This window comes from Sebastes fasciatus, chromosome 23, assembly GCF_043250625.1.
Source record: "Sebastes fasciatus isolate fSebFas1 chromosome 23, fSebFas1.pri, whole genome shotgun sequence".
Taxonomy (NCBI): Eukaryota; Metazoa; Chordata; class Actinopteri; order Perciformes; family Sebastidae; genus Sebastes; species Sebastes fasciatus.
Window position 1 is genome coordinate 7,994,621 of NC_133817.1, and position 19,912 is coordinate 8,014,532.

General features: G+C 38.9%; 2 protein-coding genes across 4 annotated transcripts; one reads left to right on the plus strand and one right to left on the minus strand.

Annotated features, from left to right (window-relative positions):
• Positions 1–573: 573 nt before the first annotated feature.
• Positions 574–4,358, minus strand: kics2 (KICSTOR subunit 2). Of its 2 annotated transcripts, XM_074626103.1 has the most exons (4): positions 4,201–4,358; positions 3,804–4,065; positions 2,172–2,460; positions 574–1,714 (listed from the first exon to the last, which is right to left on the minus strand). In XM_074626103.1, the coding sequence occupies exons 1-4, from the start codon at positions 4,216–4,218 to the stop codon at positions 895–897; spliced, it is 1,389 nt and encodes a 462-aa protein (XP_074482204.1). In that variant the 5' UTR covers positions 4,219–4,358; the 3' UTR covers positions 574–894. The 2 variants fall into 2 exon arrangements, with proteins under 2 accessions (XP_074482204.1, XP_074482205.1); XM_074626104.1 differs by lacking the exon at positions 4,201–4,358 and having other exon boundaries at positions 3,804–4,035.
• Positions 4,004–19,467, plus strand: tmem19 (transmembrane protein 19). 2 transcript variants are annotated; one of them, XM_074626113.1, is made up of 9 exons: positions 4,004–4,153; positions 8,144–8,235; positions 14,485–14,632; positions 15,904–16,017; positions 16,915–17,052; positions 17,135–17,211; positions 17,923–18,100; positions 18,424–18,633; positions 19,153–19,467. In XM_074626113.1, exons 3-9 carry the CDS (start codon positions 14,503–14,505, stop codon positions 19,311–19,313), a joined length of 1,008 nt encoding a protein of 335 aa, XP_074482214.1. In that variant the 5' UTR covers positions 4,004–4,153; positions 8,144–8,235; positions 14,485–14,502; the 3' UTR covers positions 19,314–19,467. The 2 variants fall into 2 exon arrangements, with proteins under 2 accessions (XP_074482214.1, XP_074482213.1); XM_074626112.1 differs by lacking the exons at positions 4,004–4,153; positions 8,144–8,235 and adding an exon at positions 13,177–13,404.
• The last annotated feature ends 445 nt before the right edge of the window (positions 19,468–19,912 follow it).

The following is a 19,912-nucleotide window of genomic DNA, read 5'->3' on the forward strand; positions in this document are numbered from 1 at the left end:
ATGAAATGTGGCTAAAAATGTTTAGTTTGAACACTCAATAAACCTCCAGGTGTGTTCTGTAAATCTGTGGTTTCTTTTCTAAATTGTTAAAAATGTCAATGGACTTTTGAATGAGGGTTTCTTACAACGGAAGTTCTGGTTTCGCTTCATTTCAAATGGAACACATGCACCATGGTTTTCCTCCGACGTCTGTCACGCTGGTTTTGCAAGACGGGCTTCACTATATATATCTTTGGGGTTTTGTTGTGCTTCAGTGGAGTTTGTGTTGGAGTCTGAGTTGTGGTGGAGGCTGGTCGTTTGTTGGCTTTGGCGGACAGAACGTTAGCTACGGCTAAGGCACTCACAAGCGCACATGGCGTCACATCCGTTGGATTTTCTTGGGGAAAATCGTCCTGTATTCTTCACATTAAAATGAGTCTACAGGCTGATAGAGGAAACCCAGAAAGTTGCAGAATGTCTCCTTTTTTAGGTTATTTTACAACTGCTTAAAACACGTTTATACGTGTAGAAACTTACATACAGTCCCTTTAATGTGAGGACCACGAACACAACATTTAGGGCTGCAACTAAAACTTATTTTTGTTATTGATGATGCATCAGTCAGCCAGATGTGCAATCATCTCAAAGCTTTATTCAAATTGTATCAATCACAGTAAATATAAGCTATTAAAATATAAAGTAAACATGTTAAAAATAAAAATAATTAAAAATCCGTAATACATTTTAAATAAACAAATGTTTTAAGCACTTCCAGCGTGTTTGTTGGTCTCTTTGGTCTGGAACATTTTTGGCAAAATGAGATTCAACATAAAGACAAACACAAAATGAGATGCAACATTTCAGCATCTTATTTATCTGTGAAGTTATTTGAGGTTCACCAGGTGTTTGTGGATCTCAGCCCTTTGACCCGGGTTTGAGGGTGCTGAAGGGTTTGGAGTTCCGCAGCGAGCCGGAGATCTCCTGCAGGAAGGCGCCGATGTGCACGTCCTTCTCCGACTTCCTTCCGTCGAAGATGACCACCAGAGTGAAGTGTGGCTCGGGCCGCGTCAGGTAGTAGGTGCTCTGCACTTTATCGTCGTAGAAGTGCACCACCTTGTCCAGCGTGTTGAGCTCGGCGGCGCGGTCTCCCATCATCATGATGACGTTGGGCCAGTGCGTGAGCGGGCGCTCTCCCGACGGCAGCGACACCACGGCGGGGAACTGCTCCACGCCCTTCGGTGCTTCCCGGTACGAGTGCGGGTGGTGGTAGCCGTGGCCCTGGAAGCTCTCTGAGCCGCGGTTGTCGAACACAAGAGACACGTTGTTGGCGTCGTGTTTGCGGATGAAGGTGCAGATCTTGCCGTGGTAGTCCGGCACGGTGCGGGCGGTAAGAGCTCTCATGTCGGTCGGGGCCGTCTGCCGGCTCAGGGCTTCGTGGAAGTAGAAGCTGAACTTGGCGAGGAGCACCGCCTGGAAGCGCTGCAGCCACACGTAAAGGTGCGGCGGCTGCACGGCCTTCTGGGACTGACCTCCGAATAGATGCTTGCGGGTTTCTTTCTGCCGCTGGAAGAGCTGACCCCAGGCGATGAGCTTGGAGTTGGCGCCGTGGAGGCTGAGCAGAGCGGGAAGGAAATACCACTCGGACACCTGGGCTTGGCAGCGCAGTAACTGGGTCACCACGTCCACCTCCGTCTGGAAACCCTCCTCCACGCGTCCCAGGATGGGGTGGTGGAACCTGAAAGAGCGAGAACGACGAGGTTAGTAAGCAAACACAAAGACAGAAGATGGCCTAATTTATAGTTTATCCTGCTGAGAATACATTTAACTTTCTACACGGCAGCACACTCTGTATTCGGGCGCCACATATTCCTCCAGCTCTGCCGACGAGAACATCCACCTTCACCCTTCAGTGCTCGGTTAAATTAGTGATGTGTGGCGTGTCGTACTGCGACCTGCTGCAGCTCCGTCAACAGCTCAACCGTGCAGCAGTTTGTGTTCCTGCTACAGTTGCAGTTTTGCTGACACGTCTCCGGGGAAAACTGGGGAATTCTGCCGTTTGCTGGATTAAGCAGAAAGTTTTTCCTTCCTCCAACCCAAATATGTCACTCTCTCCTTTACAAGTTTATCTTCTATCGCACTAATTTGTTTTTACCGTGTATTGCACTTGAGTAAATGTATAAACTGATACCCACTTGGAGCTGTATTTGTGCAGGACGGCCTCCAGCGTGGTGACCAGCTCGTCCGAGTTGATGCTCTTCTGGCTGCCCAGCGAGTGCATCTTCTCGTACAGGTCGGCCATCTCCATGCGGGCCTGGGTGAAGTGGCAGAGCTGCTCCGACAGGTGCGACAGCAGGTCCTCCAGGTAGGAGGCGGAGCCCGGCTGGCTGTGGCGCCCCATCGTCACCACCTTCCTGAGCTCGTTGTACAGCGAGGTGTAGATGGTTCGGATGGAGTCCTTGCGGCTGAAGAAGGACTGGCCGCCTGCAGAGAGAGAGAGAGACATGATAAAGATTATTTTACTGGGGACTGCATGAGATGAAAATGGTGACTTCTTTCGGTAATCATGTGCTACAGCACCATCTGGTGTTAGCTGTCCGTGTGCCTTAAACTCACACACATTCAAGTTAAGATAGGGTTCAAGTTTTATTCATGCACAATAACAAAGCCATTTCCACATCATATTGTAGACCATAAAATGTAGTTTAAGACACATTTCAGGGGGGAAACAAAGTGAGTATGACCTCTTCATATTCTCAAACATCAGATTATTTTATCATTACAGATTTTATAGTATTTATAGTATAGTATTTCCATTTTATGCTACTGTGGAGGCAAATAATGTTTTCCAGTACATTTATGCAGATATAGATTATTAATACAACAAAATGATATATTATTATAGGTTACTCTACCCAGCTGTTGCCTATTTTAAGTAATTAAAATGAGCTCCACATTTACCAGCTGCAACATTACAGTGATGAACAGCATCCATAATTATAATCCACTTGTGACAGATTCCTCAGGTGATTATATTATTTTGGAATGGCACTTCATTGTTATTGTAATTTTTTTATATTTTGACTCTTTATTATATTTATATAATTATTTATATAAATAAATATAGATGTATAAAAATATATTATTTGTTTAACTTATATATAGTAAAAATATAAAATAATAAATAAGTAATTAAAAATAATAAATAAATAATATAACATATATATATATATTTTATATATATATATAAAAATATATATATATATATATATATTTTAAAAAATATATATATATATATTGATATATATATATATATATATATATATATTTAAAAATATATATATATATGTTTAAAAAATATATTCATATTTAAAAATATATATACATAAAAATATATTTAAATATATATATATATATTTTAAAAAATATATTTAAAAAATATATATTATTTTTATTTATTTAGTTTTATCTCATCTTAAAAGTAGCCAACCTAGTTTGTCTTTTGGCAGAAAGAAAAATAATTATTAAGATGACAAAATTGAATTATTTAAATATAAATATTTTTTATTATTATTGCCTTATTAAAACTAATACTCAACTCATTTTGGAGGCAAATAATGTGCTTTTTCCACTACATTCATACAGATATAGATCAACAAAATAATATATTATTATAGGTTACTTTATCCAGCTGTAGTAATTAAGTAATTAAAATGAGCTCCACCTTTACCAGCTGCAACATTACAGTGATGAACACATTAATGCATCACTATAATGTTCCAGAAGCCCTCCTCCTCCTCAGGTGAACTATATAAACATTAACTTACCCATCTTCTGGCCGAGGAATGTCATGTGGTGGTAGGCCTTCTCCGCGGCGGCCAGGTGAGCCAGAGCGGCCAGCAGCGCGGCCCAGATGGGCCCCGCGCTCCGGCTGTTGTCCTTCTCCTTCTCCACGTAGTCCTTCGCCCGGTCGAAGGAGAACATGCCGAGCTGCGTGAAGAAGCTCTCCAGGGTGGCCCGCTCCCGGGGGACCGGCCGCAGCTCCTCCACCTCCGTCATCCGGTCAGAGATCCTCCCGGTGGTCGGTGCCTGTTAACTGTCAGCTAACTGCCAGCCAACGGTCAGCTAACTGCCAGCCAACGGTCAGTTAACGGCTAAGTGACAGCCTAACGTCTAGGTAAGAAAAGATCATTATTCTCACCACAATACACGCATTTTACCCACTTTAAAACAGCTTGACATTATTTCCAATCATATCCCTTCATAAAGATGCCGGTAAATTCCTTCAATATGTACTTAAAACGACAATAATTGAGAGAAATCACTGTGTTCAGCTAACTGGCTAACTGCCCCGACGCCATGTTGGCTACGTTGTATATAAATAATACGGCGAGCCAAGAGTGCCAAAATAAAATGCGTTTCACAAGTTTATTATTACAGCAATATTATTTTCTAAATGTGTTGGGGGAGTAGTAAAACTGCATCTGTATGTGTGTACTGAGATTTGTACATGTGAATACGATTTTCACCAATAAAATCTGCGATATAAATATACGGCAAGCCAAGAGTGCCAAAATAAAAGCGTTTCACAAGTTTATCATTACAGCAATATTATTTTCCAAATGTGTGTGGGGGATTAGTGAAACTGCATCTGTATGTGTGTACTGAGATTTGTAAATGTGTACACTAATCTGTAAATGTGAATAACATTTTCACCAATAAAATCTCCAAATGTATGCACTCAAAAAACTGAATTATAAATGTATTAATGAATGAAAACTGTATTTAGTAGTAGGCTATGTAGCTCCAAGAGCAAATATCAGTACACATTTACAGATTCTTTTACACATTTATAGATCTCAATACACGTTTAAACATTTGTGTATACATTTACACATTTCCATACACATTTACACTTTTCAGTACACATTTCAAATGTGTACACATTTACACATTTCAGTACACATTTACACATTTGTGTACACATTTACACATTTCAGTACACATTTAAAGATTTGTGTACACATTTACAGGTTTGTGTACACATTTGTGTACACCTTTAAAATGTTCAGTACACATTTACAGATATATGTACACATTTACAGATTTCAGTACACATTTACAGATTTGGGTACACATTTACAAATTTCAGTACACATTTACACATTTCAGTACACATTTAAAGATTTGTGTACACATTTACAGGTTTGTGTACACGTTTTAAAATGTTTGTGTACACATTTACAGATTATTTTACACATTCATAAAACTATTGAGATACAGTTTGACAACTCTCCAAACACATTTGCAAATAATAATAATACATGTACAATAATAACCCCCTATATTTTCCCAGCTAACCATACTGTGCACTCCTGCTATGATCACAGCTCTGTCTTTGCCATTCATAGATGTGATCCCTGGTTATCTGTGGTTGTCTGGCTTTGCACACTAGGGTTTAATGCAATCAGTTAGATTATTTCTGAGTAATATGGTTCTAACCCAAGGCAATTACTAGAAATTTAAACACCCGGAGTCTTTTTAAGACAGTCAGCATATTCAGCCCTAACTCATAAAACTGAATCAGCCAATGTTTTAGCCTTTTTAGCGGCATGACTCGATTTATGGCGGTCCACCACTTTGTTCCAGACAGAAGTATCTCAATAACTAGGTAATGGGTCACAATAAAATTCTGTACAGGCATTCATGAGCCTCAGAGGATGATTCAAAATTTGCTTCGGTGATCCCCTGACTTTTCCTCTAGCGCCACCAGCAGGTCAAAGGTTCACTTATTCTGTAAATATCTCTACTTGATGGATTGGCACAAAAATCCATGTTTCCAGGGCTGCACCTAACAATTATCTTCATTATGATTTGGGTTAGAGCCCACAGTCCAAAGACATGCAGGTTAGGTTAATTGTTGACTCTAAATTGCCCGTAGTTGTGAATGTGAGTGTGAATGGTTGTCTGTCTCTATGTGTCAGCCCTGCGATGGACTGGTATACCCCGCGTTCGCCCAATGTCGGCTTGGATCGGCTCCAGCCCCCCCGCGACCCCTAACGGGATAAGCGGTTGCAGATGGATGATTTAGTTTATAAAATATCAGAAAATAATGTAGAAATGACAATCATGATGCCAAGGTGGTGTCTTCAGATTGTTTATTTTGTCCGACCAATAGCCCAAAATCCCCAAAAGTTTCATTTGCAACGTATTATTTTATGGTATGAAGAGATTTGCATTCAGGATGGCATTGTCGATCAGTTGGCTTGTCCGTCCACCACTTTGGTCCAGACTGAAATATCTAAAACTAGATGTATTACTTTGAAATTGGGTACAACCATTCATGGTACCCAGAAGATGAATCCTACTGACTTTGATGGCTTTTTCACTACCTTGGGACTTACATTTTAGGGGAGTTTTTTTTGCTATTGAGTGGATTTTCGTGAAATTTGGTTCAGATATTCATGTTCTCCTCAGGATGAATTGTAATCTGGTCATCCAACGCCATCCTCAGGTCAAAATTTAAACATGTCCAATACTTTGGTTTATGACCACATAGAGTGCTGCAGGATTGACGTATTTCTGTAGTCCAACAGGAAGTTAGCATCGCCCTGGCTCCCTCGACAAAAGCCGATGGGATTTTTCCATCAGATTTTGGATTATTGCAAAAAATAAACTCTGTGGTAAACAAACGTTTATGATACTTACATGTTTTATCCTGCAAGATAGTCTTCACAAATGAACACCACTATTTTTTATATATTTAAAGTGTAAATGCAATCGCCAGAAGTAAAAAACTAACGTAATGAGTGCAGGTATAAACACAGGTGTCGGTGTGATGATGTATTGTAGTATCATTTAGCCACTTGTTAGCATCCGCCTTTTTTAAGACACGTAAAAGCTTCAAAATTCACGTGTTGGGTATTTACTGACGTATTTTATATATCGTAGAACAAAACCTGAAAATCTCTTAAGCCTGTGTTAACCACAGAACTTCATTTCAGGCATCTAACCAAAAAGCTGCTCAAAGAAACCCATTGACTTTGACACGAGGGAGCCTGAAGTGCGTTAATGAATCTCATTAATGAGATTTAAGATTCATTCCTGCAGCACTCCATGTCCTGTAAAATTAGAGACATTCCCATCAGCATAAGCTGTACTTTGTGTTAAGTGCTCATTAACAAATGTAAGCACTGTAACTGTGAGCCTAAACACAGCCTCACTGGGTCACTAGCATGTCTGTAGACTATTAGTCTTAGTTTTTACATATTTTCTCAGAAAAATGCTTTGGTTGTTTTTAAAGGAATATACTGGTTTAATCTGATTTTCAAGCAAATTTAATACAGTCCTTTATCTATTAAACACATTTCACACTGTGTTGGGTCAAAGCACAGCATTGTATGTTATGACGATACTACATGTCATAACGGTTAAATCCTTCCTCTTTTCCCAGTGGCAGGTTACATACAAATGCTCAATTAACAGCAATACCAAAATATGCAGTTCAGTCAGATGCTCTTGTAGAACACACGTTACCTAATGGTTTGCCGTTAATTTCAGACAATTGCTAATACTGTTGAGCATTGTAGATTGGTCTCTCATTGATAAACCATGGTTTATGACATGATCAATAGTAGCTCTACTAACGGCATAAATCCAACAGTTGTTAGGACTGTTAAAGATGTTCAAACATTTCAAGAATATAGTACAAGAATCCAAAAAAGTAGTGGGTAAACAGTTGAAATAGTTAGCTAAAAGTGAGCTTAAAGTAATGGATAAACAGTTAAAATAGTTAGCTAAATGTAAAGGATAAAAAGTTGAAATTAATTAATTAAACTAAGTTTAGGCAACTGGCCCCAGTTCATGAAATTTGAAAGACGTGTTCATTGAATGTATTTTGTGTAAAAACAATGAAAAGCGATCCACAGTTTAGTCCACATTGACTTCTGCTGTGCTGACTGTGTGAAGAGGTTTGAAAAAATGAACTTGTATAGTGAAGTGTGAGTTAGATCCCCTGACTTTCCATCTGGTTAAACTACCAAATGATCAAATACCTGCAAAACTAATGATATTACATTTCAACTACATTTCCCATGAGTCTTTGATAAATACATGATATCTCTCTTTCTTTCTCTCTCTCTCTCTCTCTCTCTCTCTCTCTCCGCAGGGGTGGATCTCTGCTCTCCTTAAAAGTGTGAACAGTTTCAAAGTGAGGACAAATTACATTTACTCCCATCCTCCTGCACTCCTCATTGCTCGGTAGGTGTGATCATCTCTCTCCCTCTCTCCCTTGTGTGTTGCATGTTAATGTTTTAGCTGTAATTTCAGTAAATGTCACAGATTTTTGGGCAATAACGTTGTTTGACCACAACCAGACTATTAGTATTTCAATCATTGTCTTTGGTTTCTGGTTTTTGGTGTTGAACCACAGCCTTATGTACCTTTTGAGCAAGGCACTCTCTCTCTCTCTCTCTCTCTCCCCCTCTCTCTTTCCCCCTGGCTTTCTCTCTCACTATCTCTATCTCCTTTCCCCTCTGGCTTTCCAACCCCTTCTCATCCCAAATCGTCACATACTGGCACTTTGTCAGACCCCTCGGCGTCACTTTTTAGTCGCAGCAAACCCGTGCTTAAGAACCCCTCGGCGTCACTTTTCAGTCGTAGTAAACACATGCTTAACAACACCCTCAGTTTCACTTTTCAGTCGCAGTAAACGCATGATTAACAACACCTTGTTGGCACTTTTCGGTTGCAGCAAACACGTGCTTAACAACACCTCTGTGTCACTTTTCGGTCGCAGTAAACACGTGTTTCACAAACCTTCGGCGTCACTTTTCAGTTGCAGTAAACACGTGCTTAACAACACCTCTGTGTCATTTTTCAGGCGCTGTAAAAACGTGCTTAACAACACCTCTGTCACTTTTCGGTCGCAGTAAACACGTGCTTAACGTTGGGAATCAAACAAAGACACTTGCTTAGGTTTGGCAACAACATCACTTAGTTAGGTTTAGGAAAAAACAAAGTTTGGGCTTAAAATTACCACGTTTGTACTGTGAAAATGTGACCCGACGTTGTGAACACGGGACACGAACGAACAGCTGAAAGTGAACTTAACACACGGGACACAAAAATGCGGTCTCCTGGATGAAAGCCTTGTGTTTGTTGGACCCATCCACCTCCCCTCCCCCCGTCATGTGTGTCTTATTCGCTGTTTAAACTACGTCACCACAGCACTTTCCCATAGCGTTTACTGTTGGGTTTTGCATTGTAGTTAATGGAAAATGCGGTGCATTTTGCAGCGATATTGAACGCAGACGGCTGTGACAAAGCCTCAGCCTGTCTCCGAAACTAATCCGGGTCTACTGCGTTTTCAATCTCCTGGAGTATTTCGTTGGTGTGGTAGAATTTGCTTTGTCTAATGGTCAGTTTGTACTGTTTTAGAGTTTAAAAGTATTCATATTGTAGTGTTGGTTCATTTTGGTTTCTGAGTTTTTGGTTTGATAGCTGTCTTAAGTGTCTTAAGAGATTTTTTTGTTTACTGTTTTGATGGTGTTATTTTCTTGTTTTTCCAAACTTTACATTTGATGCAGCTTTTTGGAAGATACGTTTGCTGTCTTTTGTTGCTTTGTTAACGCCTACAGAGTTATTTTGGTTGTGTGCATTGCTGAATATGTTTATTTCATTTGAATTCAAAGTTTGAACAAATCACTGGTTGGAGCTCGTCTGTATGACTGATTTATATCGTAAAACTTACCGGGCTGTTTCTTAATAACATCTCTTGTGTGTTTTTTCAAGTAAATATAAATCTACATGTGATGTGAAAGGGAGGTGGGGGATGTATTTGGACAGTGAAAGCACTGAATGAGGAGGGTTTCATGTTCTTAGATAGCAGAGTCAACTACACTTGTCCCCTGAAGTGAACAGTCCTCCTAGTTCACATTTCTGTTCATTGATTTATCAGGGTTGTTCCTCATGGCTGTGGTTGTGGGGATCAAAAGTGACCTTGTGAATATATGTTTATCCCCTGTGTGGTCCATACAGTCAGATTCTGAACCTGTTGGTGCATTAAAGTCCCCACAAAGAAGTATTTTGGAAGTGACATATCTCTGTGTAGGGTCAACATATCCTCATACAACGGTTTGTATGATAGCTGACGAAAAATTATTCCTCATTTTTCGCGCGTTTTCCTTCAAGTGTCCAGCAACATGTGACGCACGTGTCAATTTTCCGCTTTTTACATTCCATAAAGTCCAAAATATACTTCTGTCTTCACAGGAAACAACTTGGTTAGGTTTAGGCAACACAACCACTCGGTTAGGTTTAGGAAAAGATTGTGGTTTCGGTTAAAATAACTCCAAAAGTGGCGTAACTTAATTACGGAAGTTACATGACCAGAACTACTTAGTCAAGTTAAGGAAAAGAAAAAAACACTCTGATATCTTAGCTCGTCACGCTGGTGGTTTAATGGATGGATTGCTATGAAATTTATTCAAACTCAAGTCGTGTGCTTCAGTTTAAACACATTGGTCCAAATTTCAGCCTGAAATACTCTGAGCTGGGAACACGCTGTAAATTGTGGTGAAGTGTCTTCTTGCAACAGAAAAAAAACTGGTAAATACCCGTAGGCTATACCATTTGCCTGTAAATCACTTTAAATTTGTTTATTCCAGTTTATTACAAGTTATTACAATTCATCACACGGATGTCTGAACCACATTTCACGACAATCCATCCAGTAGTTGTGCAGATTTTTGTCAATAAAAAACAAAAATGTCAGCCTCTTGGTGTCGCTAAAGGAAAAGTCACCAAAGTCAGTAAGATTCATCCTCTGGGAAACATGAATGTCCATCTAATAGTCGTTGAGATAATTCAGTCTGGACTGAAGTGGTGGACGGATTTACAGACACAGCATTTGCATCCTTAAAGCCAAGCTCGCACTTTCAACGGTTTGCTCACGTCTTAGGCGACCCCTCCTCCCCCAGGTTTACCCTCAACCCGTGTCTCACGCTCTCATTGGCTGTAGCTCGTCATCGTCAGGTCAAGATATTTAGCATGCTAGATATCTGGAATGTGCCTGCGAGGCATCGGCGAGCGTCTCAGCTCGCGTATTTGAACAGTTCACACATGACACGACATGTGCAGGCGGCAAGCCAACACTGATTTGCCTGTGATCTGGGCCTTTTGTTGGTGAGCTACGAAAACCGTCAGGGAGCGGAAAATCAGGGCTCAAGTCGTGTAGTGTGAACTAGGCATAAGGTGTAGGGGTGTACTGTTCTGAAACCGAGACCGAAACCATGTTTTTTCTGATAAAGGAACACTTCATCCTTCCGTTCATCACAAACATTTAACACATCTGGAGCTACATGCTACTTAAAGCTGCCAGATAAATGGAGAATATTTACCTCTGAGATGTAGAGGAGTAGAAGTATAAAGTTGCATAAAATGGAAATAAGTTATCACAAACGTTCAACATCAACATATCTGGAAATACGTGGTTTTCACTGAACAGGAAGGGGATGAATAATTATTTTAGCGAGTGTAACTGATCAATATCAGTTCATCTTTCCGTATTATGTCCCACCACCAAACAGGATCACATGTGATCGAGAGAGGGGATTACAGGAGGGGATTTTAGAAACTCTAACATGACCTGATGAGATGGTCCCACTTAACATCGTGTGGCAGGGGACAGCCGTGTTGACACTTTGAGACAAAGCTCTGCTTGTGCTCGTCTGCTTTTAGGAAGAATATTCCATGTGATCACAGATTACAGGCAGCATCTTGTGCACAGTATCTAACGACATCACGATCAGCAGAAGTACAGGAATTATCGGGGGGTGACGGGTTTTATGACACATTGGGGCATTTGTCATGCTTATGAAAATGTGTTGTTTATGTCATAACACTGAGGATTGTGTGTCTCCGCGGCAGCTCTTTTCTTTTTGAGGAGTCCAGCCTCTTTTAGACCAAACAGTACACACATTATTAAACTAGAAGGGCTCTCGGAGAGCACATACCTCCGCTAAGGCCAAAAGCCCCATCTCGCAATGTTAAGGGAAGTGAAAAATAATTGGTATATCCGCCCCGTGATTCGGATCCGCTCCAAAATTGAATGGATTCTTCCTTGGCTACACCCTTCCACCAAGTTTCATGAAAATTGGGCCAGTAGTTGTTTCTGTACTCCTGGTGACAAAACATAACCTCCGTGGTGGAGGTAATAATGTCTAAGTAGCTGTAAGTTTAAGAAGATTAAATAAATCCGTGTTTCCTGATGTATTCATTACAATTAAAAATAAAAGGCGAGTAGTGTGGCTTTGTGTAAAGATTGTCTTGTCAGTACAACATAAAACTGCATTAAACGTATAGACTCTGATAAGTAATTTCTGTAAGAGTACAGAATAAACAAATGAGATTAAACATGTTGATTAATAAACTTTAGAGGGTTTGTTTATTTTTTTCAACTCTGGACAGAGCCAGGCTGGGTGTATCCCCCGGCTTCCAGTCTTAAAATAAAAGTCTCAATTATCAAATAAATGCGCGGATTAATTTGAAAATAAATTAATGTAAAAATTAAATTAATAAATATAAAAAGTAAATTTAATATTATTGTTATTATTATTCTTAATAATATTATTATTAAGAATAATAATTTATTTTATATTTATTTATTTTATTATTTTTATTTATTTATTTTCAAATTAATCTGTGCATTTATTTGATAATTGAGGCTTTTATTTATCTACATTTCTTTCTTTCTTTCTTTATTTGTTAGTTTATTTATTTATTCATTTATTTATTTATTGAGTCATATATTTATTATAATGGCATATAGAGTGACGCCTGCCATTTAAACTATGATTGTACTTCCGGTTACTGTCCATAGATGGACGTATGGCGTATAGTACATAAAAGTAATTTGTCATATAAATGAATGAATTTATTTTTATATTTATTTATTTAATTATTTATATTTATTTATTTATTTTCAAATGAATCAGGGCATTTATTTGATAATTGAGACTTTTATTTATCTACATTTCTTTCTTTATTATTTTCTTTCTTTATAATTTGTATTTATTTATTTATTTATTTATTTATTTATTTATTTATTTATTGAGTCATATATTTATTATAATGGCATTTAAACCTATGATTGTACTTCCGGTTACTGCCCCTTTTAAAGGTTTGTTTACCGGAAGTCGGTCCGTTAACTAAATCGTCTCGGTTTCCTGTGTCTCCTCCTCACCCCTCCGGGCACATTCATGTCGACTCAGAAACCAGCCGCGCAGCTCTCTCGTAGCCGCTTCAGAGGAGAGAGAAAGAAACATTCACCCTGAACTGGAAATAAAGTCATACATTCAGCTAACTTATCTTTCAAAGTAAAGGTAGTTTTAACGTTAGTGACGTCACGATGGCTGCAGCAGATACCAGGTGAGTTCACTCACCTGCAGCAAGGTGTCAACAGTCATGTTAGCTAAATGTTAGCAGTATACTTGTGCTTTAATTGTGTATTTCCATCTTATACTACTTTATACTTCTAATCCACTGAGTTAAATATTGTATTTTTTACTGCACTGCATTTATCTGACTGACTAAACTAAAGCATTTATGTGTTGTCCTACTTCTTAAGCTAAATAATGTATTTAAAAAGCCTCTTGGCTACAAACATGTGATGATCTTATAGATATATGATGCATTGCTGTAGATTAGTCAACAGGAATTTTTACTTGTGGTTTTAGTACTTTTACTTGAGTAAAGGATGTGAATGCAAAAGTAGCCCAGACAAATCAAGTGGGTATCTTCCAAAGTTAGTCTCTTTTAGAATACAACTCCTCTCTTTGTCTCCACAGACAGTGTTTCCCTGTTTTTTTATGACTGGAGTTTAATTGCATGCCAAATTAATCAGAGCAAAACAGGCCACCAAGTTACCATATGACCGGTTTCTGAGCTTTTAAAAGGCACAGTGCTCACTGCACATCACTTCTAGGGCTGCACGATTATGGCCAAAATGATCATCACAATTATTTTGAATCAATATTGACATTATTTATCATGATTATTCATTGAGTCAACAAAAAAGTACCAAAAGTCAAACAATAACACGAACCAATTAAAGCTGCAAGCGGCGATGAACGGGGCCCTCGCGCTTTCCCGCGCGTTGGGGGTACTGGCGGGACGCCGATCGGCGCGCAAGGCACAATGAAACCGGAACTCTGATGAGCGCAATAACGCCTGCCACAAGACTCTACGAAAAACGGTTCATGAGTTATGAAAGGGGGTGTGGCTATGAGTCTATTTACTGCAACTACTGTGTTCCGACAGGTAAAATCACTGTTTTTGTGTATGTAGTCTGGTGGCTTTGAAGAGAGCATAGATAATCAGTTTTCCCGTAAATGCAAACAGCTGTTTTGCAAACAGCTGTTTCTACACCCAAGTGAACAATTGCCAGAATTTCTCTTTATTGTAATAAACACACCGACTGATGCAGCTGCTTTTGTCCCCTGTCTGCAGCTCGGCCTGCCTCTCAACATGACTTCTGATAATGATGTGCTGATAAAAGAATACGTCAAGATGATGACTGATATGATCGTGTTGTGTGCCACTTTGGCACTTTCCCTCTCCTTCTGGGTCCTTTCCCTCATCATCAGCACCTACTCCGGTGAGTCTGAAAAACTGCAAAATCCAATGAATGTTAATTGATTCACGTATGTATTTAAAACATTTTTTTTACGATTTTGAAATAGATTTTTTAATGCCAGAATCGATATATTTGCGTCACATGAGTCTATGTGGAGGTAGAAGGAAGTTACCGCTTTTATTGTGGTAGTCTGTATAACGTGATGTCATATCCGTTCAGTATCCGTCAACCAAAACAAACACTTTAAATCCAAAGTGGTAAACACGACACATCCAGTAAAGTATGGAATCACTTTGGGTTTCACACATTGACAGGAAAAGCAGAGCTAGACATCACGGCTAAAGCTGCATGCTGACTCTGTCACGGACAGGAAACGTTATCGTATTGCGGTAACATGCGGTCAAGCCAACCGTCACTCGCATCTCCGTGGTCAAATGGGCCGACGCTACAACTGTAGAGCACCCATATACCGACATTTATGTTAAATGCATTCATGCAAATGAAAGTGAACAATCCCCATCCCTGTTACTTATGTAGTCATATTAAGGCATCAGTATTAAATTTAGACTTTTTCATAACCAGTTAAAAGTTCCTTGTAGTAACTTCAAAGAGAGTCAAACCAAATCACGCACTCTTCTCTGAATACCGCCCTAAATTCTTCACACATGTTTCTTTCATTTTTTCCTCGAAATGAACACAAAAGATGAACAGCATCATCTCTCATGGGTTTCCCATAATTCATGAAACGTTATTAATGACCTTGGCCTTTTTCTTGGTTGAATTTCAGCCACAGTTTTAGATTAGATTCAGATTTATTTGTCCGAGAGGGATATTTGTTTTCACAGCCAGTACACAGAGACATACATAGCAACACAAAGCAATATACAGATACATATAGATATATACATTCATCATGCTTTCTCTACTAGAAGGGCCCCCAAGAGGGCACTTCATCATGTTTTCTAGATTTACTAGCCTGATATGACATTTAACTTGCCCTGGGCAAGCAGGCAGCAATCCTTATTGTCGAGCTGAGTGAGCTCTGTGGACTGTTGCAAACTCTGGTATTTTATATGATGAAAAGCTTGCGTTTGGAGAAGCTTACTGCACGTGTTAGATGTCCTAAACTCAGGACAAATGTCTCCTTTATTCAGAAAAACTGAGAAGGTTTTGTGTCACTGTCAGATGACCCTCTCATTCACACAATGTGGAAAACCACCAGAGCCTCTCTCAGGTGGACAATGATTATCCATGACGGTGGTCTGACTTTGTGCATGTGTGTCTGTTCACAGGAACACTGCAGCCTGTGTCACCGTGGCGATGGTTGTTCTCCATCTTGGTTCCCGTCGTGCTGACGATCAGAGCGCTGAACAGACGCAGTCTGAGCTACTCGGGAGCTCTGGGAGGTGAGTGGGCGTCCATGAAAAGCTGAACCTATAAATATCTTTATTGATAATAGATTGAATGTGAAAGGAGTCTCTTATAGTGATGAAACCACAGATGGTTATCCCATCATATCCTTCCTCTCAGCTCTATGAGCTCGTTGTTTTGTTTTTCTGACCCACAACGTTCCTGTTTTGGTTCAGCCTCACCGCTCACATCGTGTCGTGGGAAAAGATAGAACTTAATTCATCCATAAAGAAAATGTTGGCACCAAAGATGCTCAGTATTGATAGTAAAAACAGGATTAATCCAACAGACAGAGGACGTTTCTCAGTTTGCTGCGTCTTTTTATTTTATATTTTCCTCGGCAACCACCAAATGATTGCTTACTTTAGCTTATTACAAAACCATGAACTGTACGCAACCCAAACAATTAATAGTACAGTTTAAATTAATGAAAACAACTTACCCGAAATCTAAAGTACCACACTATTTTGCCTCCTACTGTTTTCTGTTCAGATCATGGTAACTACGGTTGGTAAAGTCATAAAGCTCTGGTTATCCAGCAAAAGTCACCACAATGCGAAAAAACGCTAATGACGTCGAGCGCTGAATTGAATTTTTTAAGCAATAATATCATGGTGGGAGAAAGATAAACAAGCAAAACAACTAAGAAAATAAATATGAAACAAAATAAAAGTGAATGTGTGAGGGAGCGACTACATACAAAAAATTAAAGATATTATATTCATGACAAATATGCAAAAATAAATAAATAACAAAAAACTTATATGAACATTTATAGATCTCAGCTTGCTTTACGACAAAAAATGTGTTGCACTGTTATGGAAAAAGACTAAGCACTATTCAGTGGATGTTGAAAAGTAAAAACAAACTTTTCCTCTGATGTGTTTTCTCAGCTCTCCTCGTAGGTTTTGTGTTGACGATGGCCAACTACAGCTTCTTCTCCTCTCTGCTGGCCTTCTTCATCACCTCCTCCAAACTGACCCGCTGGGGAGCAGCGCAGAAGAAGAAAATAGACCCCGACTACAAAGAAGGTGAGAGACGTGAAGGTGTGCTCAGTGTTTTTATGTTTTAATGTTTTTTTATTTAATGTATTAACCTTTATGTTTGTGTTAGGGGGCCAGAGGAACTGGATCCAGGTCTTCTGTAACGGAGGAGTTCCCACAGAGCTTGCACTACTTTATATGATCGAGGTAAACACATTCATACATTGGAGTTCATATCTCTAATTTATATATATATTTTTAATAATGCTTTTTATGGTTTCCTTAAGAAAAAGACTACAACAAAAATATATGTACAGATAACGGATAGTAACTGTAAATTTAAAAAACAAACTATAAAAAGGAGAGAAAAAGGTAATAATAGTAAAATAAAAATATATAAAATAAATTAAAAAAAGAAAAGAAAAACAAAATAAATATGTTTTTACAATTATGAATAAAATAAATAAATAGAAATTATAATAAATGTATGTGTATATATATATATATATATATATATATATATAGTGCATACTGTGTGTTTAAGGCACATTTACAAAAGAGTAAATAAAACAATATAAAAATAATTAAATAATATGGATGTAATTGATTAAAATATTAAAACAAAATGAATTAAATCATGGTCTATAAGATCATCACATCTTTGTAGCGTCACTGTCCTGTGAGAACCACGTAACAGCCTGTTTTCAGCTTTGTGACGATGCATTTTCCAGCTGATCCAAGAGGCTTTTTAAAGAGTTTATTTCATCCATCAGTTCATCACAAACATTCAACATCAACACATCTGGAGATATGAGCAATCTATCAAGACAAATGTAGTGCAGTAAAAAGTAGAATATTTCCCTCTGAGATGTAGTGGAGTGGAATTTTAACGTTGCAAAAATGTCGGTTGTGTTTCAGGTGGGTCCTGGTGAGATCCCCATTGATTTCAGCAAACAGTACTCGGCCTCCTGGATGTGCCTCTCTCTGCTGGGCGCGATCGCATGCAGCAGCGGGGACACCTGGGCGTCGGAGGTGGGGCCCATCCTCAGCCCATCACAACCTAAACTCATCACCACCTGGAAGGAAGTCCCAGTAGGTGAGTTGTGGTTATCATCATTATTAGTAGTGTTTGGAGTAAAAGTCATTTATTTTTTACCTAAAACTACCCTACATGAATGTAAACAGAGGCTGTATTTCATTCTGTGACACTCTGGGTGACTTCGATGTAAAAGGCTGCATGTGTTGATGTATGACAGATGTGACAGACGTTCAAGAATACAGTTTCTTTGTATTGACGGCCAGTGTCTGTAGGAAACTGTACAGTATATTCAGGAAATTCATAGAATGATATCTCTAAATTTTACACTAAAATGTGCTTTATGATAGTTGAACTATTTTTCTGATCTTCTTTCCCTCCAGGAACGAACGGAGGAGTCACAAACGTCGGATTGGTCGCCAGCTTTCTCGGCGGTCTCGCGGTGGGCGCAGCTTACTATGTAACACAGCTTCTATTAGTCGAGGACCTGAACATGGCAGACCCCCAGTGGCCAATCATGATATATGGCGGCGTGGCCGGCCTGCTGGGATCAATGCTGGACTCTTTCCTGGGAGCTCACATGCAATACTCAGGTAGGCACAGTCGATAATAAGAACAGTGGTCTGAATCTCTGGTAGATGAGGACGTCGGCTGTGATAATAGAGATAATTAAATGTACTTTTATAATTTGACTTTTTTATTTGTTCCACATGCTATAACTTTTTTTTTGTCCAACATACTTTTTTATTTTTTTCGACATACTATACTACGACTTAAATATTTTAGACATAATATACTTTAATTTTTTTTATTTTTTCGACATACTATATTATGACTTATTTATTCGACATGCTATAGTATGATTTTTTTATTTTTTCGATATAATATACTATGACTTTTTGTATTTTTTCGACTTGTTATGACTTTTAAATAATTGTTAATAGCAGCCCTATTGAACACAGACAGTGGGATGTTGTTATCAATACTTTCCAATCAGTGAGCTCCAACTGACCTGTTCACAAGCCTGTAAGTAGTCAGTCTGAACCTGAACAGAAGAACAAAACAGAATTTCATTGTTACTAACCAGACGTTTCCTCGTCCTTTGTCTTAAGGCTTTGACGCGAGCATCGGGAAGGTGGTGGGTTACGAGTCCGCCACCACCCAGCGGATCTGTGGGAAACCTATTCTAGACAACAACGCAGTCAACCTGTTCTCCTCCGTTCTCGTCGCACTCGTCTTGCCCGGGCTGGCATGGGGGATGTGGCCACGATAGACTGACGACAGATGAACAACACAGATCCAGACGACTGATCTGAGACCGACCGCTGATTAAGACATTTGAGTAATCTGTATTATTACATGTTGGACATGAATATACAGATGCTCCGGATATGATGGAGAGGAAAATAAATATTTACTGATGAAAACGTTTTGCAGTGTTAAATACGTTAACTCAACCAAGTTCTACAACTGGCTGCACACGCTTTTATTGGAAATAATTGTCCTAATTGAACGGATAGTATCTGATGGACTGAGGATATTAACCCAGATTTCGGGAGAAACTTTCCCAGACAAGGGATTGGGAGATAAGGTAATGCCTAGGCAACATTTTTAATTACTATTGGTGATTCACATAAAAGGCCAAATTATTGTTACACAAAAAAAATCATAGTATAGTATGTCGGAAAACAAATTCGTAGTATGTGTAGTAATAGAAGTCATAGTATGTTGTAAATTTCATGAAAAAAGTCATAGTATAGCATGTCGATATTTTTTTGAAAGAAAAGTCATAGTAAAGTATGTTGTAAATTTTATGACAAAAAAGTCATACTATCTCGTAAAATTCAAGAAAAAAAGTCATAGTATAGTATA

Coding starts and splice junctions, on each gene's coding strand:
- kics2 (XM_074626103.1), bottom strand. Junction 2,461..3,803: donor ATTCCTCGGCCAGAAGATGG/GTAAGTTAATGT, acceptor CTCTCTCTGCAG/GCGGCCAGTCCTTCTTCAGC. Junction 1,715..2,171: donor CTGCACAAATACAGCTCCAA/GTGGGTATCAGT, acceptor TCGCTCTTTCAG/GTTCCACCACCCCATCCTGG.
- tmem19 (XM_074626113.1), top strand. CDS start 14,503: ATGACTTCTGATAATGATGTGCTGATAAAAGAATACGTCAAGATGATG. Junction 16,018..16,914: donor CTACTCGGGAGCTCTGGGAG/GTGAGTGGGCGT, acceptor GTGTTTTCTCAG/CTCTCCTCGTAGGTTTTGTG. Junction 17,053..17,134: donor AGACCCCGACTACAAAGAAG/GTGAGAGACGTG, acceptor TGTTTGTGTTAG/GGGGCCAGAGGAACTGGATC.